Source organism: Anoplopoma fimbria, chromosome 18 (genome assembly GCF_027596085.1).
Source record: "Anoplopoma fimbria isolate UVic2021 breed Golden Eagle Sablefish chromosome 18, Afim_UVic_2022, whole genome shotgun sequence".
Classification (NCBI taxonomy): Eukaryota; Metazoa; Chordata; class Actinopteri; order Perciformes; family Anoplopomatidae; genus Anoplopoma; species Anoplopoma fimbria.
The window spans coordinates 17,575,377-17,597,912 of NC_072466.1; the positions used below are offsets into that span (position 1 = coordinate 17,575,377).

The following is a 22,536-nucleotide window of genomic DNA, read 5'->3' on the forward strand; positions in this document are numbered from 1 at the left end:
AGCTGGGAGAGCTCACCCAACGGTAGTGACAGACCGCGGGAAATGTCGCTACTTCCTGTGCAATGAAGTCTTGGCGCGACATTACAGTTGTAAACAACAGGAGGACGCGTAAGAATACACAAACAAGTAAGTCAACCAGTTCATAGTTATCTTACTGTAATATAGTTATTATCAGTGTCTGGCCGGTATCTAGGGTCCCACACAAACTCACCCACTGGACACTTTCTCCGGTATCACCCTAAAACTCCTGACCGACTGGTAGCATTGGAACACAGACAACAGTGGTCTAACTGACCCAAGCTTTCTTGTTAATAACAATACACCATACAGTAATCTAACGTAATGCCCTCCATTCTAACCATCTAAACCATCATGTTTCTGTCTGTCGTGCCCTGTGGTTGAAAGGCTTTGTTCTTTGCAGTCGTCTTTGTTTGGGTAACGTTTGTAGTGAACAAAAGAGGTCTTACTCGTTAGCCAACAACACAGGGACCGGCCTCCGTCTGGCCACTACAGGCAAAAGCATCTAATGTAGGTGTTCACCTCATCGTAAAATGTGTGGGGAAATCGATTAGTGATGGAACAACCGAAACTGACATATATGTGTTTTTGACAAATCAATCAAAAACGATTACAAAAAGTTCATATAAAATCGCCATAAAGCTGCCTGCTCATTGTTTTTGCAACACTTCCTACAATTACCAGATACAACTATACGACATGAAGAGATAAAGGGAAATGGGCAGCTTTATATTCCATATAGTGTTGTCATATTGCCCAATCCTCCATATCGGTAACCAGTCTTCAAAGTGTGTGGTGATTTAGTATTGCACAAGAGACAGATTTCTAAAAGTGGTACAAGTTGAAGTTCCCTCCTCACATGATGCAACTAATAGCATTATGTTTTTATACCTGGCCTGCCGACATCTTTCCAACTCCACAACTCTGGTTTGTAGCCCAAAACCCTGTGTTAAAAATGTACTGTAGCAAAGTAAAAGCTGAGATTACTCCGATGACATCTTCTGGGTCATTTTCAGAGCTTCTCCAGAGCCCACTGAAAAAAATGAGTGTGCCCCTTTTTAAGATTGGTATATTAACACAACAATCAATTGTGGATTAATTAATTGTTTTCTTGTTTAATGTGGGTTTTGTCTCTGTTTTCTATTCTATGCTTAATTTGTAGACTGGTAATAACTATTGATTTTGCTTTGACATTTCTAATAGGAACTCCTTAAGAAACTGAGCCACAGAGAAACTTGGAAGAATGGAAGACATAGACACCAACGATACCTCTGGCCGTAAGTATAAACACACTTTTACATTTAGTTTTTAATTTGTGTATTATTAGAAATTCTGGTTTGTAATAAGGCTATTTTAGCATATAATATATAGGAATAGTTGAGATGTCTATCAGTGGCCACAGAAGTGGTTTCACTCCAATTCAGTGTCATAAAATGATTGCATATATGAAATTCATAATGTAAAATCTTTGAAGATAGCACTTATTGCATTCGTATTAGTTGTTGCACGTATTGTATTCGTATCAGTTCGCTGCACTTATTGGATTCGAAATCGCTTTATTGCACTTATCCTATTCATAGTAGTTTGTAGCACTTATTGTATTCGTATTAGTTTGTTGCAATTATTGTTTTCGTAGTAATTTGCCTCTGCACTATACTTTTGCTCTGGTTTATGCTTTAAGATGCTTGTTTAAGAAAGGAGATGCACTTATGACTTCTGGTGACTAGTAGTTCTCTTGAATACCTATGTTGAATACACTTCCTGTAAGTCGCTTTGGATAAAAGCGTCTGCTAAATGACTGTAATGTAATGTAATGTCCTAAATATACTATACATTATTCAACAGATAAAATCATTCAATATTTTCAATATGTGGAGTTGAGACGTTTTTATTCCAAAGTAAATGTAGATACACATGTTGTACCCAAAATGAATAATAATTCCCATAATTATTTTAGTGTCTTAATTCTAACGGTAAAATGAATGCTCTATATAGTGCCTTTTTTAAAACCGGGAATAAAAAATGTAGCATTGGGGAATTAATTTTGGAGGGATTTGGAACACAGACATTATTTGGGGTTAAATCTTGTATGGAGGAAAGAGGGTTGATTATAGCTGTACATAACTCACAACATTCATTAACATTACATTTATTTTACATTCCACAGTCTTTGTACCTGATGCCGATGAGGATTCTGTGGATATCTATGATGGCCTGGATATCACTTTTAGCAGCAATGCAGGTAAAAGTCCTTTCTGAAAGTTTCCCTTTGGTCTGCTATGGCAAATGTTATTACTATGAGTAATATTCTCGTTCTCTTATTTTGTTGTATCACAGAGAAGTCACCCCCGAAGGCGTCTCAGCTCAAAGACTCAATGGATCTTTATGAAGAAATTGTCACAGAGGAACAGCAGAGCAGAGAGACGTCATACTCTGAGGTGATTAGCCATATGCTCCGTGCTTCCCTTGTCTCTGTTGACCTGTTACAGTATAATAGGCCTTTCATACTGAAATTGAGGCTTAAGATAAACCAGTTTTTTTGGCTGGCTCTGCATTTTATAAATGCAAACGTGTGTTGTAAAGTCGCAGATATGTTTGCTTTAGAAGTGTCGATTTCCCTTTTGCTAACAGCCTGGTGTGAATTGTAAAGTACGGCCTGAACCCTTTGTTCATTATTCAACGTCATACACAACATATGTGTGTTAATGGAGTATGACAATGCTCTGATGAAGGCTTTGCAGAAATCATCATGCTTGGAGATGCAGTATGCTGCTGTCAAATGGCCAACTATCTCACAATCCTTTTTCATTGTGTTTGTTTGCAGTTGAAGTCCAGATTCCAAGCAGCTCAAAACCAAATTATTGAGCTGCGCAGGAGAGTGGAGCAGATGCAGATGCAGGTTTGTTTTATTTTCCTTATCCTTCAGCTGTTGTGCATAATTGCTTCAATGTGATTTTGTTTCAAATAGAAGTCTGAAAAATTGGAAACCAACTGTCATTTCCCATATTAGTTAAAATTGTATTTTGTGGAGAATCACAATCCTGAGCTGTATAGAGATTTTTGCTTGGTTTGCAGATATCTTGACTTTCCCACAAGCCTCCAAAACAGTTTTGTCAGGTCAAAAACATATCCAATGCTGAAATGGAAAATGAAGTAACCAGGTCTTAAAACATGCTAAAAACAGCATATTTCCCTTAATTGTATTTAGCATTTGTAATTAATCCCTACCATGCACCTCAATACAGCAATACCTATGCAAACACACAACTTTGACTGATTCATTAACAGATTTCTGGAGCTTCAATCATAAGCCCCTTTTGCACAAAAAGTCAGCAATAACTTGGAGAAAAACTGGCGTTACTCAACAGCATCATTGTCTAGTCTAACATATAACATATTTATCGAGCAGCGATTTTTCCTTTACCATGTGTGCTGGTACGCAATGTTATCGGTTTGGTACTCTTTATCGGCCGATAAGCAATCGGCCTGGGTATCAGAAAATCTGTACTTTTGTGTTCAAGGAAGGCCCAAACTGAAACATAAGTTTTGTGAAATTTATTGTACAAATGTTTGTTCTAAGCACCTTCTTGAAGTGATCCTGGAATGGGCTGACGAGGTCACCGGGGTATTTCTTTAAAATGGTTATCAAAACCCACCTCCACTAAAGGTTCAACAGCACTAACATGTTTTGTTATTTCTGCCTCTCTCTCTCTTTTAAAACAGAATACAGGTTTGAACACTGAGAACTTCCGTCTCAAAAAGAACATCTCTGCACTTTTACAAACAGCTAGACAGGAGGTGACACGAAAAGATGCTGAGATTCAGAGGTTGAACCAGCAGTAAGTGTTTCCTCTTTTAATTTTTTTTTAAATCAACTTTTAGAAGCGCAAGTCAGTCTCTTAAACGAAGACAGTCTCCCTGATTTTGTTACTAAAACTGGGTAAAACTACAGAGTTTTAGAAAAACCTGCATAACCGAACTAAAGTCTTTAGGTTGGCCCTTTAAATTGGTATCACAAGACTGACTGGTTAACTAGTGACTTATTACAACTGTATTATCTGTTTAGGACTGTAGTTCAATGGTTTGTACTCAATAATAAGATGATTTAATAATTCCATGTAGGAATTTTGAATATTATGTTGGCAGGTAGATAAGGACAAGTAGCTTGTTATTTTTTGAGAGCTATCGCTGCTGCTTGTATTTATGTTAAGTGGTTAATCAATTTAAAAACTTTTGTTTTCCTCAGATCAGACAAACGTCATCACCAACCTCACATTAACAATCTGCGGGATCAAAAATCTACCAGTCAGCGCTACATGAGTAGGCCGCCTCCTCCGCCAACCTCCTGTCTTCCGCCTCCCTCCTGTCCTCCACCAACCTCCTGTCTTCCGCCTCCCTCCTGTCCACCACCACCTCCTCCTCCCCAATCCTGTCCTCCTCCCCCTCTTCCGCCTCTACCAGCTCGACCTCCCAGGGAGGATCATCCTCCAAGCAATCTTCCTCAACCCCCCAAGAAAGAAAGTGATCCACTCAGCGGATCCAGCAGGAAATCCAGTAGCAGTTCATCAACCCGACACAGTGAATCAGACAAACGCAAGTCCAAGCACCGAGAGGAAAAATGTCAAAAACTATCTGAGTGGACAGATAGGAGACATAGAAGTGTTTCAGATCCCAACAAGGACAGCTCTTTCCCTGACAAAAACAGGTCTCACAAAGCGGACAAAGAAACGGAACGAAGATATGACTCCAGGTCATGTAAAAGCAAGCACAGATCAGACCGGTCTAAAAGCCCTCCACCAGAGAGTGCAGTTCCCACCGATGAAAAGAAAGGGAGCAGGAGTCGAGAACAGAGACGAGATGCAGCCAAAATGTCCACATCGGACTCCGAACATAGCGCAGCTCACAGCTCTAAAGAGGGCCACGGCCGAGATCATAGAAAAATCAAGATTAGTGACGGACATGTCAGAAGGTCAGACTCAAAGGACCGGAAAAAGTCCTCTTCAAATCAACATGCTGAGCGCGGCAGTGAGTCCTCCAAAGAGAGGGGAGGGGACAGGCTGACAAAGGACAATGAAAGGAAGGAGGAGAGACGACATGAAGATAGGGCCAACAGAAAGCATAAGAGGAGCACAAGCAGAGAACGTGAGAAGGCAAGATCAAAAGAATCCGACCAGGTAAAAGTGGACGTCACAAGTAAGGAAAGACCTGAAAAGACACAGGAGGCCGTAAAAAGATCATCCGAAGAACCAAAAATCTCTGACAAAAGCACTGTGGAGGAAAATAGTCCAAACAGGAAGCTGTGTTTCATGGAAACATTGAACCTAACCCTTTCGCCAATTAAGAAGCCATCGTTGCCCGTCGATGCCAGCCAGGGTGACCTCATACCAGTGGACAAGGTAGTTGAAGACAGACCGGATGATGAGAGCTCACAGCCCAACTTTGAGGACATGTGTGTGATTGATGAAGTGGACAGCAGTGAATTAGAAGCAGGGTTGGGAGATTTGGCAGAAGAATCCTCATGCACTCCGAAAAGTTCCAAAAAGACTAACGAGAGGTGCGATGATGTGAAAGCTGTCCAGGAAAAGGACAAAAACCGGAGGGACGCTCCTGCTGCTGACAAGCAACTTGAAGATATTTCAGCCCAAACTACCTCAGCTCGTAGCCAACACCCAGATGCTGCAGAGAAGCGGAAGACTGTGCACCCCACACCAACGTCTCCACAGACTAGTTCTCTAAAATCAAAAGGTGTCCAAAGAAACCATGAGGACAAGCTGGCCTCAGACAGCCAGGTAGAGGATTGTGGACCTCTGGAGGTTCCAGATGGTGACAGAGACGCATCTGGAAGCATTCATGAACAACACCGGGGCGATTCTTCTCAAAAAGTAAAACTTGGAAATAATACGGATCAAGCTGTTGCTCTTAAAGGCCCCGATGTGCTTGATCCACGTGTAGAACTGAAGTGTAGTACTCCTAAGACTGCAGGACAGAAACGCCTCCCTGTGGATTCAGTCGAAGAACATTCACCCTTAAGGGAAAATCCTGCAGCCGAAGATGTCGCTGACAAGGCCAACCGCCAAAGGAAGCAACTTTCTCCCACTATTCTACCTCAGGACTGTCGGCAAACACCGCGTCCTCCTGCTACCGTTTCCATTCACAAGAAAGATGCTTGTCGAATGCAAGATGTTCCCAAAGATGCAGATGCCGTATCCAGTACGATAAGCCTTGAATCTCTTCCACAAGAAGGGCTAAGTCTGCCTGAGGCCATTTACGTTTTGACCCGGACTAATGAAGACGGCAACGACAGCAGTGGCATCTTTACCGAGCCAAGCTCCTCTACCGGCTGCATCGCCGTGTCCAAGGTCAGCAGTACGACGGGGGAGACGGCGCCGCCGGCCAAGCACAGTGGCTTCCTTTTCACGCCAAAGAAAAGCTTCACCCCTAGAAAGAGCCGTGAGAATAACATTGAGCCTTCCAGTTCAATGCCGCTACTTCACGATGAGGACTCCATGATGAACACACTGAGCAATCTGAAGAGGATCCCCGATGCCATTAGCCCTCTGAGGAGCCCAATACGGATAACCAAGAGAAGTCAACTCCATGTTCTTGGCAAGCCGAGTCATGTCAAGAGCCTTCAAAAAGGTAAAGTTGGCGTGTTTAAAAAAAAAAAAAAAAAAAAAAGTCACATTAAATCTTACATACACATACATTGAGATGATTCGATTTAGAACAACTTAACGGTCTCATAATCATCATTTCCTAGTCAGGGGTTGACCGTACGGGTTGCCGGGCAACCAAAAATGGCAACCATTTTTTGAAATTGGCAACCAATTCTTGGCTTTTGGCAACCTGTTTTTAATATATATAAAATAGGGACAGCAAACAACCAAAAATGCACACTAGTCTCTTCAGCTGTATGTGAGAGTGGATTCAGCTGTCTAAGCAGAATCAAAACCGATGATCGTAGGTCATCTCAAGTTGATGCCATCACTTGATGGACCCACAATCCAAGACCTCAATGCTAAAGGGCCAATGTATCCCTGGTGGGAATAAGCACAAGGTCAAGAAAAAAAATTTGAAAGGGAGAGAACAGATGAACAAGCGACCAGTGAGGTGCTGGATTCATTTTTGAGGGATCTGTGAAGAACATAACAACAGGTGTGCTGATGACATTTTGTGTACCAACTACACAATTTTGTTTGGATACTGTTACACAACTTTATGCCGAATTTGTATTATTAAGCTGGCATATAACTATAACTGCATAGTTTACTAATTACTCAAAATAAAAGGCAACTAGAAATGGCAACCATATTTTTAGTCACAGCAACTAAAAGCTGATGCCTTGTTGCCGGCCTGGCAACCACTTTGAAAAGTTTATTATGACCCCTGCTGACAAATTGGGTTTTTGTGGTGCTCATATTCATTTTTAAGAACCACCAATTTTACACAACAGAAGTACTACTGCATATGTGTCTTAAGAACATAAGAAGAAAATAACTTAAGAAAAATCTGGAGGTGTGAAGTTTGACTTCGGTAGTCCAAGGCTCCAGGCTACATTAGCCACTTCTAGAATTACACACCCACCTTTCAGACCAAACTGTCAGCCGTCGAGTAGTTGCATTGTGGTAAAAGTAGGTGTCAGGTTTTGACAAGGTAAAAGAATGCATGGAATATAAAAATATGACGTCTCTGGTATCTATATTTAAAATTTTGATCATTTTCTTACACTGTCCATCCATATTGTGAGTCCAACTGTTCTCTTTATTCTCTTGAATTCTTGCCATGTTTTCATGGGATGCTCCTTTCTCTAAAGGATAAAACAAAGTTATGGCAGATTAAATTGACCTGGGGAGACCAGGGAGTACGGAAACTTGCTGTCCCAAGTTAATGATACATTTAAATTATGATCACAATTTGAGTTAACGGCCTAAGAAATGTAGAAAAAACCAGATCCTCTTTAGTACAACAAGAATGCAGCCAAACTATGGAAGCCTGTTTCATTCATCAAAGAAAAACCTAATATTGAGAAGATTTCTGTCGATTATAAAGTTTGTATCCCAACCTGATGATTACATGATCTTTATGCATTTGATTTAGAATGGTCATTGTTTCAAAAAAATCCCCTTTTGAGAGACTGAGATAATATATAGATTAGAATTTGATCCTAAAAAACATTCTCAAATGGCAGTAACAGTTAATCATGTACTGCACCTCATAACTATATGATAAAGATCTTTTACAAGAGACCTCATAATAATTAGATATTTTGATCCTCATTATGAAATGCTAAATGTCTCTAAACTTATTTCCTTTTCTCTCTCTTGTGCAGATTTCTCCAGCGCTCCTGTTGATGCCAACTCAACGAAGTTGGATGTTAACAAGGAAAACAAGTATCCGGGTTCTCCTGCAAACCACGACGCTCAGAACTCGGTGGACAGGGTGTCCGACCCGCCTTCAAGTCTCTCTGAAACCGAACTGGAGGAAGGGGAAATCTTAAGCGAAAGTGATGAGGCCGCCACCGGTTCTCCTGCTCCTGCAACCAAGAGGGCGAAGTTAGCAAAACCAGCAGGAAACAAACCAAGTCCTAAGACGTTGTTAAAGAAGAAATCTGAAGGAAGGTGTGTTGCAATGAAAGAAACAGCGGGTGTATCAACAATAAGCCCGAAGAGTCGCTTTAAAACGGTTTGCCCCGCAGCAAGCAAATCCTCATATTCCACAATAGAGGAAGTAATGGAGACATTTAAGGTGGTTCGTGCCCAGATCAGAAAAAAGTACATGAAGCTCCACAAAACCTTTCCCAAGAAGAGCTTCTATGGGGTGATGGAAAATTTCCAGGAGTCCTTTTTTGAGTTTGTTGATGGCGCTCATTTCGGTCAAATATGCAGCCAGGCAGAGGAGCTGAAATCCAACCTGAAGAAACAGATTGCATCTGTGTTCGGCAAAGTATCAAATAACGGTATCGTGAAGCGTATCTTTGAGCAGCAAGCAGTCGATCTGAAGCAAAGGTTGTGGGACTTTGTAGATGTCCAAGTTGACTACTTGTTTAAGGACATTCACACGACCCTGAAGAGTCTCTGCAAACCAGCAAGAGCTCACGCTGAGGACAGCAGGCCCGGTGGAAATGAGAAAGTGTCCAGACAGCCTCCTGCAAAGAAGCCGCAGTGCCAACAAATGGAAGCACAGTCGGCTCCGACCAGCATTCATCCAAACAGGCCTTGTGTTGTGGCGCCGTACAAAACAGGCCTCGGAAGCAGAGGGAAAGATATCAGAATCACACATGTGGAAAAAAACAGAAATGTTGACCCCGTTCAACAAACAACCCAAACACACAAACTATGTCCGTCTTCCTCCCGCCGAAAAACGTTCCTTCAACCCCAGAGAAAAAAAGCAACGTGTCGTCTTTGGTCGTCTCTCAAAATGGCTCTGTGCTCGACAAAACCGACTTCGAGCTTCTCACGGAGCAGCAAGCTTCCAGTTTGACGTTCAACCTGGTGAGGGACACTCAAATGGGAGAAATCTTCAAGTGTCTCCTGCAAGGATCCGACCTGCTGGAAACCGGCGGCATCACCGGAGACGGAACAGCCTGGTCCCTCGGTACGCCGAGGAAGGACGGGGAGAGGCTCCTCAGCATCACCACGCCGTCGAAATTTGACTCTCCGTCTAAACTTCTGTCCCCGATCAAATTCGATACTCCCTCCAAACTTATCGCGACGTGGTCCAGCATCTCCCCTCGCAAGCTGGCGTCTCCGCGATCCAAAGATCAGATCCACCTGAATCCGGCTTTGTTCGATGAAAGCTGCTTGCTAGAGGTGCCGTCAGAGAGTAGAGCGATGCTGCACTCCAGCTCGGCGGCACAGAGGTCGTATTCCATCCTAGCCGAAGACCTGGCGGTCTCCCTCACCATTCCCTCTCCGCTCAAGTCCGACAGCCACCTCAGCTTCCTGCAGCCGTCGAGCATGCACCTGATGTCCACCCCGGACAGCGTCATCAGCGCTCACATAAGCGAGGACGCTCTGCTGGACGAGGAGGACGCGTCGGAGCAGGACATCCACCTGGCCCTCGACACCGACAACTCCAGCTGCTGCTCCAGCAGCAGCGGCAGCAGCAGGGAGGTGCTCGCCACACCTTTCATGTTCAAGCCCGACCTGCCCATGCAGGCGCTGGTGATGGAGAAGTCCAACGATCATTTCATTGTGAAGATCCGTCAGGCGGCCACCGGCGCGGATACCACGCTCACCGCCGATGACAGCTTGAGTCGAACACTAACGGGAGAAGACCAGCGGCACGGAGAAGACGACGAGGAAACTAAAGACTTGTGGGACAAATCGCACCCTGGCACTCCGTCAAATGCTACGCCATCAGAGAACAGTCCGTCAGGGGTTTGTCAGGCTGCCACCGATGCGAAAGGCCATCACTCTCAAGGTGAGGACTTAACGCTAACGAAAGATTCCTTCCACAAAAAAGATTTATCAACTCAACAAAATACCTCAGAAGTTTGTTTTTCTGGGGAACCACAGAAACTGAAAAATCAGCCCAGAACTACTCCAGACAACAATTTGCACAACAGAGTTCAAAGCTCCGATCATTTCTTTGGACGGGTCAGCCAGGCAACCAGCAGAGAAGAGATCACAGTCGCTGCCGACGAGAACGAGAGTCACAGAGAAGAAGCGACGCCCCATCAAAGTCCCTCCAAAGCTCTTTTATTGAAGGGTCGGAGAAGGATCAGTTGCTCCGAGACTGCGTCGGATAACGGTCTGCGTCGACCTGCTGAAAGCTCTGAAACCAGTCAAGAAAGCCAAGTGTCGGAATCGCAGGCCTCAGACTCTGAGAGAGATGTCACCACTGCGCAGGACACGAGCATCACGCCGGAGAAAACCAGAGGTAGAAAACGGAGGAAGCGCCTAGAGAAATCAAAAGCCAAGCGGTCCAGGATGGAGGAAGAGGAGAGCGCAGAGGAGATCGGGTCGGACTGCAAGAGAGACGACGGGGAATCCAGATCCTCCCCGGCGTCCATGTCCCCCAACAGTCTCTATGCCAAGAACGTGGTCAGGAAGAAGGGCGAGGTGGTGATGGCGTGGACCAGGTCAGTAGTCGGTTCTGTATTGGATTGTTCCCCTTCCTCAGGAGTTTGTGAATAAGAGATTCAGAATACATTTAGTCATTTGCAATGGCTTGCCTTTTTGACCAACTCTTGGAATATTTAAAAAAAAAAGTACATTAATTAAAGTACTGTGCTTTAAGTGTAATTGTATTTCAGTTTAAATTTCTACATTCTTTTTACTCCACTACATTTATTTGAGTGCTATTGACTCAATACTAAGATGTAAACTCTGGAAGGGGGCATTTTGCATAACAAGTACATTTACTTTTAATCCTTTTGAAGTGCATTTTGCTGATAGTACTTTTGTACTTTTTTGTATTTTTACTTACAGTGGAACCCTTTACTCTGAGGTATTGTTTCTTTCAATCCAGTAACAAATCTGAATACTTGTCCAACCTCTTTTGAGTTTCTTTCAAATTTGTGTCGGACGCACTGTAAGAAGTGTCTGTGCTCACACTGCCGATGGCAGCGGCATCAACTAAATTTGATCGTCGGATGTAAAACAAATGAACCTCATGTGAGAACATTTTGGTATTCTCATCTTTACTTTCTCCTATTTATTTATTTTGTACGTTGTGCTCGTGCAAGCCACGTCCAATTCAGCAAACTCTCCTGTGTAAAAGACCAGTGTGAACATTATTCATTCCACATGTGTGTTTTGCAATTTGTGATATTGAAATTGATATCAGTGTTTTTTTATTTAAATGAATCGGGACATATTTAGGCTACATGAATACTTAAATAAGTGAGATTTATTTAGGCTTTTCAAACTCAGATTTGCTTGAAAATAATGAAATATCCAATCCCTCAGTGAACAACTTGCTTGCTTGGCTCGGATAACAGCAGACTAACTGCACATGAGTCTTGACCACCAAATTGTGTTTGTACCAAAGAGAAAAATAGAAATAAGAGAATGTTGGTGAATGGGTGAATGCGGCCCGTCTCCTGAATCACTCATACAAGCCACTTAAGAACCAATCAGTTGGTACGAGTGGTTCTTTTGTGAGGCTCAACGTCCTTAAAAGGATTAATGCTCATCACCCCTTTTCTGCTCCCCCCCCCCAGAGATGAAGATCGAGCCATCCTCATCGACCTGAAGAAAAAAGGTGCCTCCCGAGAGACTTTCTCTGGCTTGTCAGAGAAACTCAATAAGCCTTCAGAGCAGGTTAGTTCATCTCTTTTATTCAGTCGAAGTTATGCAATGCACACGAAGGAGCATACAATAACTGTTTTGTTTTTTTTGTTTTGTTTGTCTTCCATCAGATCGCTCACAGATTTTACCAGCTCATGAAGCTTTTTAAGAAGCAGGAGAAGATGGACCCTTGAGCCCCTTGACTGCGTTATTATCGCAACAGTTGTTGTATTACAGCGCTCCATGCAGACACACTTTGGCACCAACACAGGCAGGTGGGCTGCTGTTCGTTTGATGGGGTGCCGGAAGAAGTGAACACAGCGGGGGGGGGGCTGGGTGGTCACAGGATCGATCCCCACATAGGCCACCTCGTCTATCAGGATCTAGAACCCTGCATTGTCCCACCGATCAAACACGAGCAGCCGTTTTAGCCCAGCTTTGGTTTTTCAAACTAATTCGTACTGTAGTCACTGTCCCTATAAGTATTTTCTTCTGGATAACTGGGGGAAAAAAAGGATTCAACAATAAGAACAACTGACAAGATGAACGGTCATCAGTATTACTGTTTATGATGCACTTTGGGGGTTTTTAGGAATACATATTTCTAAACTGCTGTCACTACAAAAGTATTAGGTCTGGATATGATGTCACTTTGTCCTCACTCAGTGCAGCATCTACAGACGCCTCCCTCTCTCTGACTGTGCAGATATGATGCATTGCAACAATGGAAGTCACTTTACGTCTAGTCCCAAACTTGTGTTCTTCAAAATACAGTTGGGGAGAAAAAACTGCCTTCGGACTATGATACTTGCAGTTTCAAGCGTGCTCAAATGTTCCTAAAATCAAGTGACGTTTTTTTTCAGTTCCTAAACGTGGTGGACGCTTACTGGGAACCGCTGGAAGCACCCATCAGTAGAGCTTGAGCTGTGTGTGACTGATAGATAGAATGATTGACAGAATTCTGCTTTGAATCTTATTTTACTGGACGTATTTGTATATGGGGGCGGGGGGAAGTGTTTGAAATATTTGAAGGTTGTTAAAATGTTTACATTTCCAATTCATGTACAGGACAATACATTTATCTCTGTTAATACAAACGACACGTTTTATCTGTGGGCCCGAATGGCTTTTTGTTTGATTCAGCCCATCACTTGTGAACAGAATGGAATGCAATACTGTGTGTAGTTCTTTACTGAAAATAAAGTTTTATTTATTTATGCCGCTGTCTGTTTTTATTCATTGTAACTAAAAATAAACAGCACTTTGTGTAAATGTATTGTTTTAGATTGGTGGAATAAAATCTCTCCACCGGTCGGTACCAGTATAAGACAATCTGTGAGGTAGCAGCGTATACTGGATCGCCATGAGAAGAATATTCATGAAATGGGCCACAAAAAGTATGGAAAATCAAGGTCAGTGCCTCTGGGGTTATCACACCAGCAGACCAGCCAGAGACAGGAATTTGAGGACAGAAGTGAACAGAGATAGTGCTGGAATTCATTGTGCCAGATTTTGGGTGGATGTCTCCTGTTTAAATATAAAACTCTAAAACTCAATCATGCAAAGCTGTAGGTGTTATTATTGACGTGTCAGGATGTAAAATCCAAGCCAATCTCAATAAAAATATATGGATGTGTTAGCTTTTCATTAGAGCTAATAATAATATTCATGTTCTTCCATACCAAACTGGGGAAACTATTATTTATGGAACTACTTTGTGCATGTTTAAACCATAGGGACAAAACCCGTTGACACAAGGTCGAAAGCACGCTATTGTGCCTCACAAGCATGACAGTAGAACACATTGCACATGGCTGTGTATTGACATCTTGGTTGGTGCTATTTTGAGTGTGCTGTCCCGTTGAAAGTGTCAGGGTGAATCTAACCTCGGGGCATTAACGGTCCATGTGCCGGATCAATGGCTTCAAACTGGAGCCCTAGTTCGCAACGGCATCGAAATAGTGTCAGCTACGTTTGCACAGCGGGGTCTCTCGCAGCGAGCCCGCAATGTCTCCACAAATGAGTCCACGGCTCCACGCTGAAGCACGTGAGACGAGGACCCTAGAAAACATGTAATTTTTAATAACTTTTCGCCTTTTCTGTTTGATGAAAAACCTACAAACTACTGTTTCTTCATCCATTGACAGATGATAGGAATAATTATGTGACAAGATGGGGGATTGGAACTTATTAGGGAGCATTTTAGAAGAGGTCCACATTCACTCCACCATCGTGGGAAAGATCTGGCTCACCATCCTCTTCATTTTCCGCATGCTCGTGCTCGGCGTGGCGGCCGAGGACGTGTGGGATGACGAGCAGAGCGAGTTCGTCTGCAACACGGAGCAGCCCGGCTGCAAAAACGTCTGCTACGACCAGGCTTTCCCCATCTCCCTCATCCGCTACTGGGTGCTGCAGATCATCTTCGTGTCCTCTCCGTCCCTGGTCTACATGGGGCACGCGTTGTACCGTTTGAGGACCCTCGAGAAGGAGAGGCACAGGAAGAAGGCCTTCCTGAAGGCCGAGCTGGAGGGGACGGACCCGGTCCAGGAGGACCACAAGAGGATCGAGAGAGAGCTCAGGAAGCTGGACGAGCAGAAGAAAGTGAGGAAAGCTCCCCTGAGGGGCTCGTTGCTGCGCACGTACGTTTTCCATATCTTAACCAGATCTGTGGTGGAGGTGGGTTTCATTATAGGCCAGTGTGCTCTGTACGGCATTGGACTGTCTCCCCTGTACAAATGCGAGAGGTTGCCCTGCCCCAACAGTGTGGATTGTTTCGTGTCGCGGCCAACCGAGAAGAACATCTTCATGGTTTTCATGCTGGTCATCGCAGGGGTGTCTTTATTCCTGAACCTCCTGGAGATCTTCCACCTGGGGGTGAAGAAGATCAAACAAAGCTTGTACGGATACAAATACGGAGACGACGACAGCGTGTACAGGTCGAAGAAGAACTCCATGGTGCAGCAGGTCTGCGTGCTCACCAACTCCTCACCGCAGAGGTTGATGCAGCTCTCTCAGATGACCCGCTCCGTGGTGTCTGATGCCCACAGGGAGCGTTTGAGTCTGGCCCTCGTGGACCCCCAGAACCAGGAGGGGTTCAGCAGCTCCAACCAGCAGCACGCGCAAACGTACACCAAGGGTCAGCTGGGCGACCGGAAGCCCTCGTGCAGCAGCGACGAGTCGAACGGACCGCACGCCTCGGGCAGGCCGAAGTACGCGGGGCCCCGGCCCACGCTGATGGCGGGCCACATGGAGATCCCGGCCGCCCTGCAGAACCCCCAGAGGAAGCAGAGCAGGGTGAGCATTTGCAAGGAGCTCAGCGACATGAGCGATTCGCCGGAGAGCGACTACCACCCCACGGCCAGGAAGTGCAGCTTTATGTCCCGGGGAATGTCGGAGAGCAAGCTGGGCTCTCCGTCCGACAGCACCGGCTCTCAGAGCGGATCGGATGTTGAGGCCCAGCACCTCACCCAGGGGGAGAGTCCAGCGGTGACCCCGCTGCCTCCAGCAGGCGGGAGGAGGATGTCCATGGTGAGAACAAAAAATGGTCATCCACTCATGTTTTGTCTTGAGCCCCTAAAGCAGGGATATTCAACTTGCTACGCAAGGGGGCCAATTTGCAAAATGACGGCAGGCCAGGGGCCAGTTCATGAATGTTAGATATTTATCAGGATTTTGGACCGCTTTTAAATCTTCTTCCATTACATGTTTTATTTCAAACTAATGGAAAACCATCCAAAATACACATTTAGGTGTTTATTTTAATGCACTTTGTCTATTTGCATCTGTAGATTTTCTCCTAATTTCCAAAAAGGCAGCATTATATAATGCTTCGTTTGCATTGTAATGCAAAGGATAATTGTCTTAATGTAAGTACTCAACTGGGAAAGTTTCTTGGTGATATCTATAAGTTCAAATGTTTGGAATTTTACAGTACATATCTTTAAAAGCCGATTTCTCAAAATTAGTTTTTTTCTCAGACTCTGAGCCAGACCTCCACTTCAGTAGCACTTTCACACAAACAAAACTTTCCCGTTTCATTCCGATCCCTATATATTCAGAAGGTTTTTACACAGGATTTGTAGAACATTTTATTCCTAAAAACATGGCAAAATTGGATTTGTCGTGGCTGTTGACAGTGTTTTCTGATTTATGGAGTGATACAAAGAGATATCCAAAATTCCTTTTGTAAAAACATTTGACTTTCATATGTAAACAAAATGAAACAAGAACTTGAAACCTGGCTTTATCCAATTTTCAGATTTCTCTTCTTGAAATGTACGGAAATTAGCACATATTTAATAATACAATGCCTCATTTGCATATTTATCATATCATTTGAGAAAACTTTTAATTCACAAATCAACTGGGGAATTTGATGGTGACATATATTTAGTAATTTATTTACTATATTCACCTGGGGTATTTCTCAAAACAAATCCAACAAGGAACATACAACAACAAGTTGTTCATTTTTATGAATGGCTGCCATCATCTTATAATAAAGACACTAAGCAGTGTCAGTTGATTGATTTTGTGATATGGGCCTCTCCATTTCACAAGAGAAGAATCTCCCTTGTAAAAATGAACGACAGTGCTTTGCATTTAATGTTGGCAGGTCTTTGTTTCCCTCTGCTGGACGGCATGATTAGTGATTTCATGTCCCAATGAAAACTGCATTCAGTTACTAAAGGCAGAGGCCCTTGTAACATGTTTTTCATTAAATTATAACACAGTTAAGTCATACATAAAAAGGAAATATACATTAATGTATTTTTGTTTCTTTGATTTATTTTTATTTAGGCATATAAAAAAAAGTACATATTAATTGGCCTCTCTAGTTGAAAGCTTTGTCTCTGTATGCTAAGCATGGTCAGAAGTGTGCACTATTGCACCTGTAACCACACCTACCAGTGATGTCACAGTGTACGACACACCTTGGAGTACAACTGTACATCGCTGCTGCAAGGTGAGAAGTTAAACCACTGGAGGTCAGAAAAGACGGGGTTTCAGCTGCTGTTAAGTTGTTCTTTAAAGTGTCAGTGCATCAAAATGACAACAAAAAGCATTAGCTTCCTCTGGTGGTAAGTTAGAAAATAAACTTAGATAATTGACTTTGCTTGTAAAAAAAACTCTTTGTTTTCTCAGTTGATCTAGACTTTACTCCAGATTGACATTAGCCCCCACACATGCACTCGACCACTGGGTTCGCTGGTCTTTTAGTCTCGAGGTCCTTTAAAACCTTAAAACTGTAACATTAAATATTCACGACTTATAAACAAACAATCAAAGTTTGAAAGCACCCATCATTTAATTTAGAGTTGCATTTAGCTAATCTGTTTCGGTACTACTCTGTGGGTGTGATTTGATCTGATTTGTTTAACAGTGATCTGAGGACCTGACGTAGGGCCCAATTAAATCCCTTTTTTTACTCCGAAATGTCCTGTTATTCGTTTTAATTTTGCTGAATTCACCAATCAATAAGGAACTCAAATACAGTTCAACAAGAAAAAATTATGAATATCAATTCATTTGATTTGACACACCGCTTTTTAATAATAAAAAAGTGCTTTAATACAGCATTCTTTTGTCAAATAAAGTGCTCTAAATGTTGGTGTTAGTGTCGTATTCCTCACTTCAGGTTTCCATTCAACCCTATCTTGCACTCTCATTGGCTCATTCCTACTATAGTGAAGGAATGACCCACCACACTCTGCCTCTGATTGGCTTACCCCTGATATTCTTACCCTAACCAATCCCACTCCTAATGTCTAAACCAACAGGTAAAGGGCACCAGCCAATCAGAGGCAGAGTCGGGCGTGTCATGCCTGCTACATAGTAGGATTCGTATCTCGACGTTCTCACAAACAGATCCTCCGTGGTAATGTCTAGATAAGTTGGGTTGCAGCACATGTGTGAAAGGGGCTAGAGTAACTTACAGCTAGGCTGAACAGCAGTGTTTCAGTGGAGCACCCTCTGGTGTGGTAGACGCTAGAATGTACCTCACTGAACGAAGGTAACTCACGCAGGACCTGCTGCCCAACGAACTACCGTAACTTCAACCACTCAGCCAGAGTTTCGCTCACAAACTATGTTTAGTGGGTGCATTCGAGCAAAAAAAAATCTGGTGTGGTCAGATCACACCCACTAGTGATGTCATAAGGTCATGACACACCCAGGAGTCCACGACTACATCACTGTAGCAAGATGAAAAGTAACACCACTGGGGGTCAGAGAAAAAACAAGGTTTTCAGCTGCAGCTAGAGAAATGTGATTGTGATTTGAATACTAACCATGCGTTGTTTATACATCTTTCTTTCTTTCAGAGCATGATTCTGGAGCTGTCCTCTATCATGAAGAAATAAATGGAATAGGACCGTTCTGGGACCCAGCGAGAGGGAAACAGGAGTTCAAATAAGGACTGATTGATCCTGATCACAAAGGGAGAGCCTCATCCTGTCTCTCAGTTGTAACTTTGTGTTTTCGTAGCATGTATATACAGATGTGATGAGTGCGTGTTTGTGTATATACTTTATATGTATTGTGCCTGAGCAAGAGCTTCAGTTCAAACATGTTAACACGACATTTCGTGGAAAAAAGACGCTTAATAATTTGCTTCATGTGATAATACAAAGGATATCTCCAGCACATGATTGCTTTTGTATTGATAGTTTGCAAGCCACTTGCTAAATGAAAAAATTAATCAAGATATTATATTTGGCTGAAAGCATATGTGACTGCTCATATAATGAGACCAAAACCCTCTCGCAAAGATATGACTTAAAGATTGTAATTAAAGATTGTGGAATTGGCAACCACAAAAAAAAAAAAAAAAAGATGAGGCCACTCTCTTATCAAGTGTTTATGGTTTATCATACAGAATGAGCTGGAGGAAAAAGGTCTCTTCAAATTCAGCATTTTTAAAAAAAACAAACAGAGTAGCCTGATATTGTTCATGAATATATCTCACAAATTTAAACTTTAATTGGGGATTGTTTCTGTTGACTTCTTGTTGTGTTTTCTATTAAACATGTTTCCCTCTTCAGCAGGACCAAACTGTTTTGTCTGAGTTGTATGTGGTTCAGTCTACAATGACTCCAATGAGGCAGACAGTGTGCTGTTAGTCAGCCTCTGACAAAAAAAACTTTGTCCATGGCAAGATATCTCTCTCTACTGCATTATGGGTAAAATGAAAACAGACAGACCACATGGGGAAATCTGCAGGGTATTTGCAGAAAACTAATGGTAAATCAAAAAAAAAAACTTTCCATTACATGAAACACTTGGCTTCCTCCATTTTTGAAGAGTTGAAAACACAGACAGACCAACCAGCATGCTGTCTTCCATGATCTTTTCTGTTCTGTCACCTGCTGTCTGCAGCCAATCAGGGAGGATCTCTGGAATCAGTGCCCCTCTAACCAGGTGCCGTCAATCTCCTCTCGTTTGGAGCCAATTGGTATTCAAATGGATTTTGAAAAAAGATAGTAGACTAGTGTATCCTCTCAAGTTAGTTAGTTAGTGAAGTAGAGAAACAAGTAAACATTCCCTTCTTTGGGACTGAATAACATTACAGCAGGAGAAGTGACACACAAATACATTTGAAAGGGAATTAACGTATTCCTAGAGGACACCTGTGTAAGCAGAAGGACTGAACAAAGGTGAAAAAGCATTTCTTAAACATCACAAGTTCACGGCTTCCATAAATGTTAGGCGGTAGGAATGTGCTCCGTGACAGCACCTTTTAGCACGCTGCTTCGATTTTACTGCCTGCAACATCACTGTTTTGGTCCAGACCGCTCTCTGTAGCAAGCAGCTGTTTTCAGTGAAGAAACTAGATGAAGCAGGCGGACCGTTCAGCAGCTAGAGAGACCGATATCTCTCTCAACATCTTGTCACGTCTTTGCAAAAACAGCCACAAAACACAGAACGTGATATGCATGTTTCTTTATTTCATAAAGAGAAATGGTGTCTAGACAAAAGAGTCATTCATATAACACTAGCAATTGAAATGAATGAAAATTGGGTTTGCACAATACCGTATTTACAATGGTTATTAAGTCATTTTAATTAATTAGGGTCATGTAGCATTTAAAAATTATAAAGGTAAGAACTCTTAGTAGAGAATAAGCAAATAACAGCTATTTCAAATTGACAATATTAACACAAAACAGTCGTCTAGAAAAATGAAAGAAAAAAAACGACAACTTGAACTACGAGCTTTTAAGAGCTATTACATTAAAAATGATGCACCAAAATCCACTAATACAATAATCCATATAATCTGTGTAAAAAGCATGTAGAAAAAACACCTGATGCAGTTTGCTGATACAGTCATTGACCAGTTATGAGAGGTATGAAGGATTTCACAGGTAGATAAGTGTGAGAAAGTCCGCACTGGTGTCTCAGGGATGGGGGCCCGGGCCCCTGCATACACTCACTTCACTTGAATGTGAACTATGGCCTCTGCAAGTTCTAAGGCAAATATCGGAGGTGCACTTGTATCCATGTTATGCTGACCCATCCCAAGAGCTTGTCTGTCTCTTTACACAACAACCGAGAACCAGTCCAATTGAACCGAGCGATTTTTACATGGCAAAAAAATTGATCAAACATGACATGACACCTATTTTGTAAACATTTTCCATTTTTTTTTTTATAGTTTACTCAATGATCTCAGGCTGCGCATTTAACCAGAATACCAGAGGATTTCTTTTTTCAATACAGTTGAGCAATCTGTGAGAAAGGCATGTTTTTGTTCATATTCTTTCATAGAACAACCTTTGGAGTTGAAAAGCCAGTGTTTGTTTCAGAGAAGCAGCAACAAAAAAAAAAAGTTTAACTAAACAAGACAAATTCAAAGCAAAACAAATGTATGAGCAATCATTACAGCAACCGCAATCTGCTGTAATAGCCATAAAAAAATAACCTGGAGGACAGGTGTCCATGCTTATTATTACTGTTACATCATTTTAAAGCTGCACTAATCAATATTTCAATATGAATGGAGGTGTAATGATAAAAGGGTTGCCCTTAGCTAGGAAGCAGCAGAGAAATTATCACCAAGGCCGCTTCCCTTCAGTTCGGCAGAGCTTTTTAGCCTCTTTTAGCTCATTTTCTTTTGGTTTTCCTACCAGCATTGACATTTTTCTCAGGAGGAGACCAAAACAGAGCTATAAGAAGAGCGAATAACATTCATAAAGTGGACACAAACAGAACATCAAATGAATGATAATGTTGTTTTGTGTCTGCTCCATGTGAAAGTAGGCAACCCTTTGCTAAATTGTTAGCCATTAAAGCTTATTAAAGTGATAATATTTCAATGTTGTGTTTACAGCTTGTTCTGCTGCCCCCAAGTGGCCCAAAAAATCAATTAATGCAGCTTTAAGTAATTGTAATAAATATTTTTTTAAGGGATGTTTTGCTTGACTCAAACAAAGCAAGTCCAAAAATAAATCTACTCAAGAGTGACACCAAAGGGTTGGTTCACCATTAATGATAAAAAAACAAACAAAAAAAAAAAAAAACAAATTTCTCACTTAATCTTAAGTGGTATCAAGCCATGCATATTTTTTTCACCAAAGTTTTGGGATTGCCTTACAAAAAAAATACTGTTTGCAACAATGTGATTATCTAGAGGGACAGGACACTACTTCTGCAAGCACCACAACCGGAATTCCCACACTGTGTTAAGAACGTAGGCAGAAATCTCAAGAGAGAGATATCCCAAAAAACTGGACCGAATAAACCCAAAACTACCTGCATGACTAAAAGCCACAAGACTAAGTGAGAATTTTGTTTTAATTTATACATTTTTGAACCTCGTAAAGGGATGCCTGTTACTGCACTTTGACCAAACAGTCGGTGTTGGAGCGTGAAAGCGAGACTGGGAGAGTTTAGAGGTCTAGACAAAAAGCTTTTCTGACTGGAGGGAGCGCTCAAGGAGCCTCCATTTATCTTATCATCATAGCTCTACAGGGATCGACGGGGTTTGTTAAGGTGAATTATCAACATTCCACAGGTATAAAAGAAAAAACAAGAGCATGGTCACTGTGGTATTGTTGGACATTTGAGGAGACACCCAAGGGCAATAGTTTTGCTACAACACACATTCATTTTATCCAGAAGGAAAGACAGCTTCCCCAATTTAAGATCAAGCAAATGAAAAAGTACATGAATAGTAAATGACTTGCATAACGTTTGCAGAAAAGAAGCTTCTGTGTTGTAGATGATTCCACTTTAGTTTGCTGGCGTGAACCTGGCATGAACCAGTCGATGGAGAACAACTACT

The 22,536-nt window shown here is 42.3% G+C and overlaps 2 protein-coding genes across 2 annotated transcripts; both read left to right on the forward strand.

The window, feature by feature from the left end:
* Window positions 1–46: 46 nt before the first annotated feature.
* On the forward strand, window positions 47–13,468 carry casp8ap2 (caspase 8 associated protein 2). Its single transcript, XM_054618733.1, is given in 11 exon segments — window positions 47–126; window positions 1,222–1,295; window positions 2,186–2,260; window positions 2,356–2,456; window positions 2,843–2,917; window positions 3,742–3,857; window positions 4,265–6,657; window positions 8,348–9,322; window positions 9,325–11,101; window positions 12,185–12,284; window positions 12,383–13,468. Coding segments are annotated over 10 exon segments (5,709 nt in total). The 5' UTR covers window positions 47–126; window positions 1,222–1,261; the 3' UTR covers window positions 12,446–13,468.
* A 955-nt stretch (window positions 13,469–14,423) lies between these two features.
* gja10b (gap junction protein alpha 10 b) lies at window positions 14,424–18,613 on the forward strand. The gene is made up of 2 exons (XM_054618249.1): window positions 14,424–15,779; window positions 18,575–18,613. Exons 1-2 carry the CDS (start codon window positions 14,424–14,426, stop codon window positions 18,611–18,613), a joined length of 1,395 nt encoding a protein of 464 aa, XP_054474224.1.
* The last annotated feature ends 3,923 nt before the right edge of the window (window positions 18,614–22,536 follow it).

What these genes read in the sequence shown, in the direction of transcription:
- gja10b (XM_054618249.1), top strand. Translation starts at nt 14,424, where the DNA reads ATGGGGGATTGGAACTTATTAGGGAGCATTTTAGAAGAGGTCCACATT. An exon ending in GCGGGAGGAGGATGTCCATG is followed by an intron (nt 15,780 to 18,574) that starts GTGAGAACAAAA and finishes TCTTTCTTTCAG; the next exon opens with AGCATGATTCTGGAGCTGTC.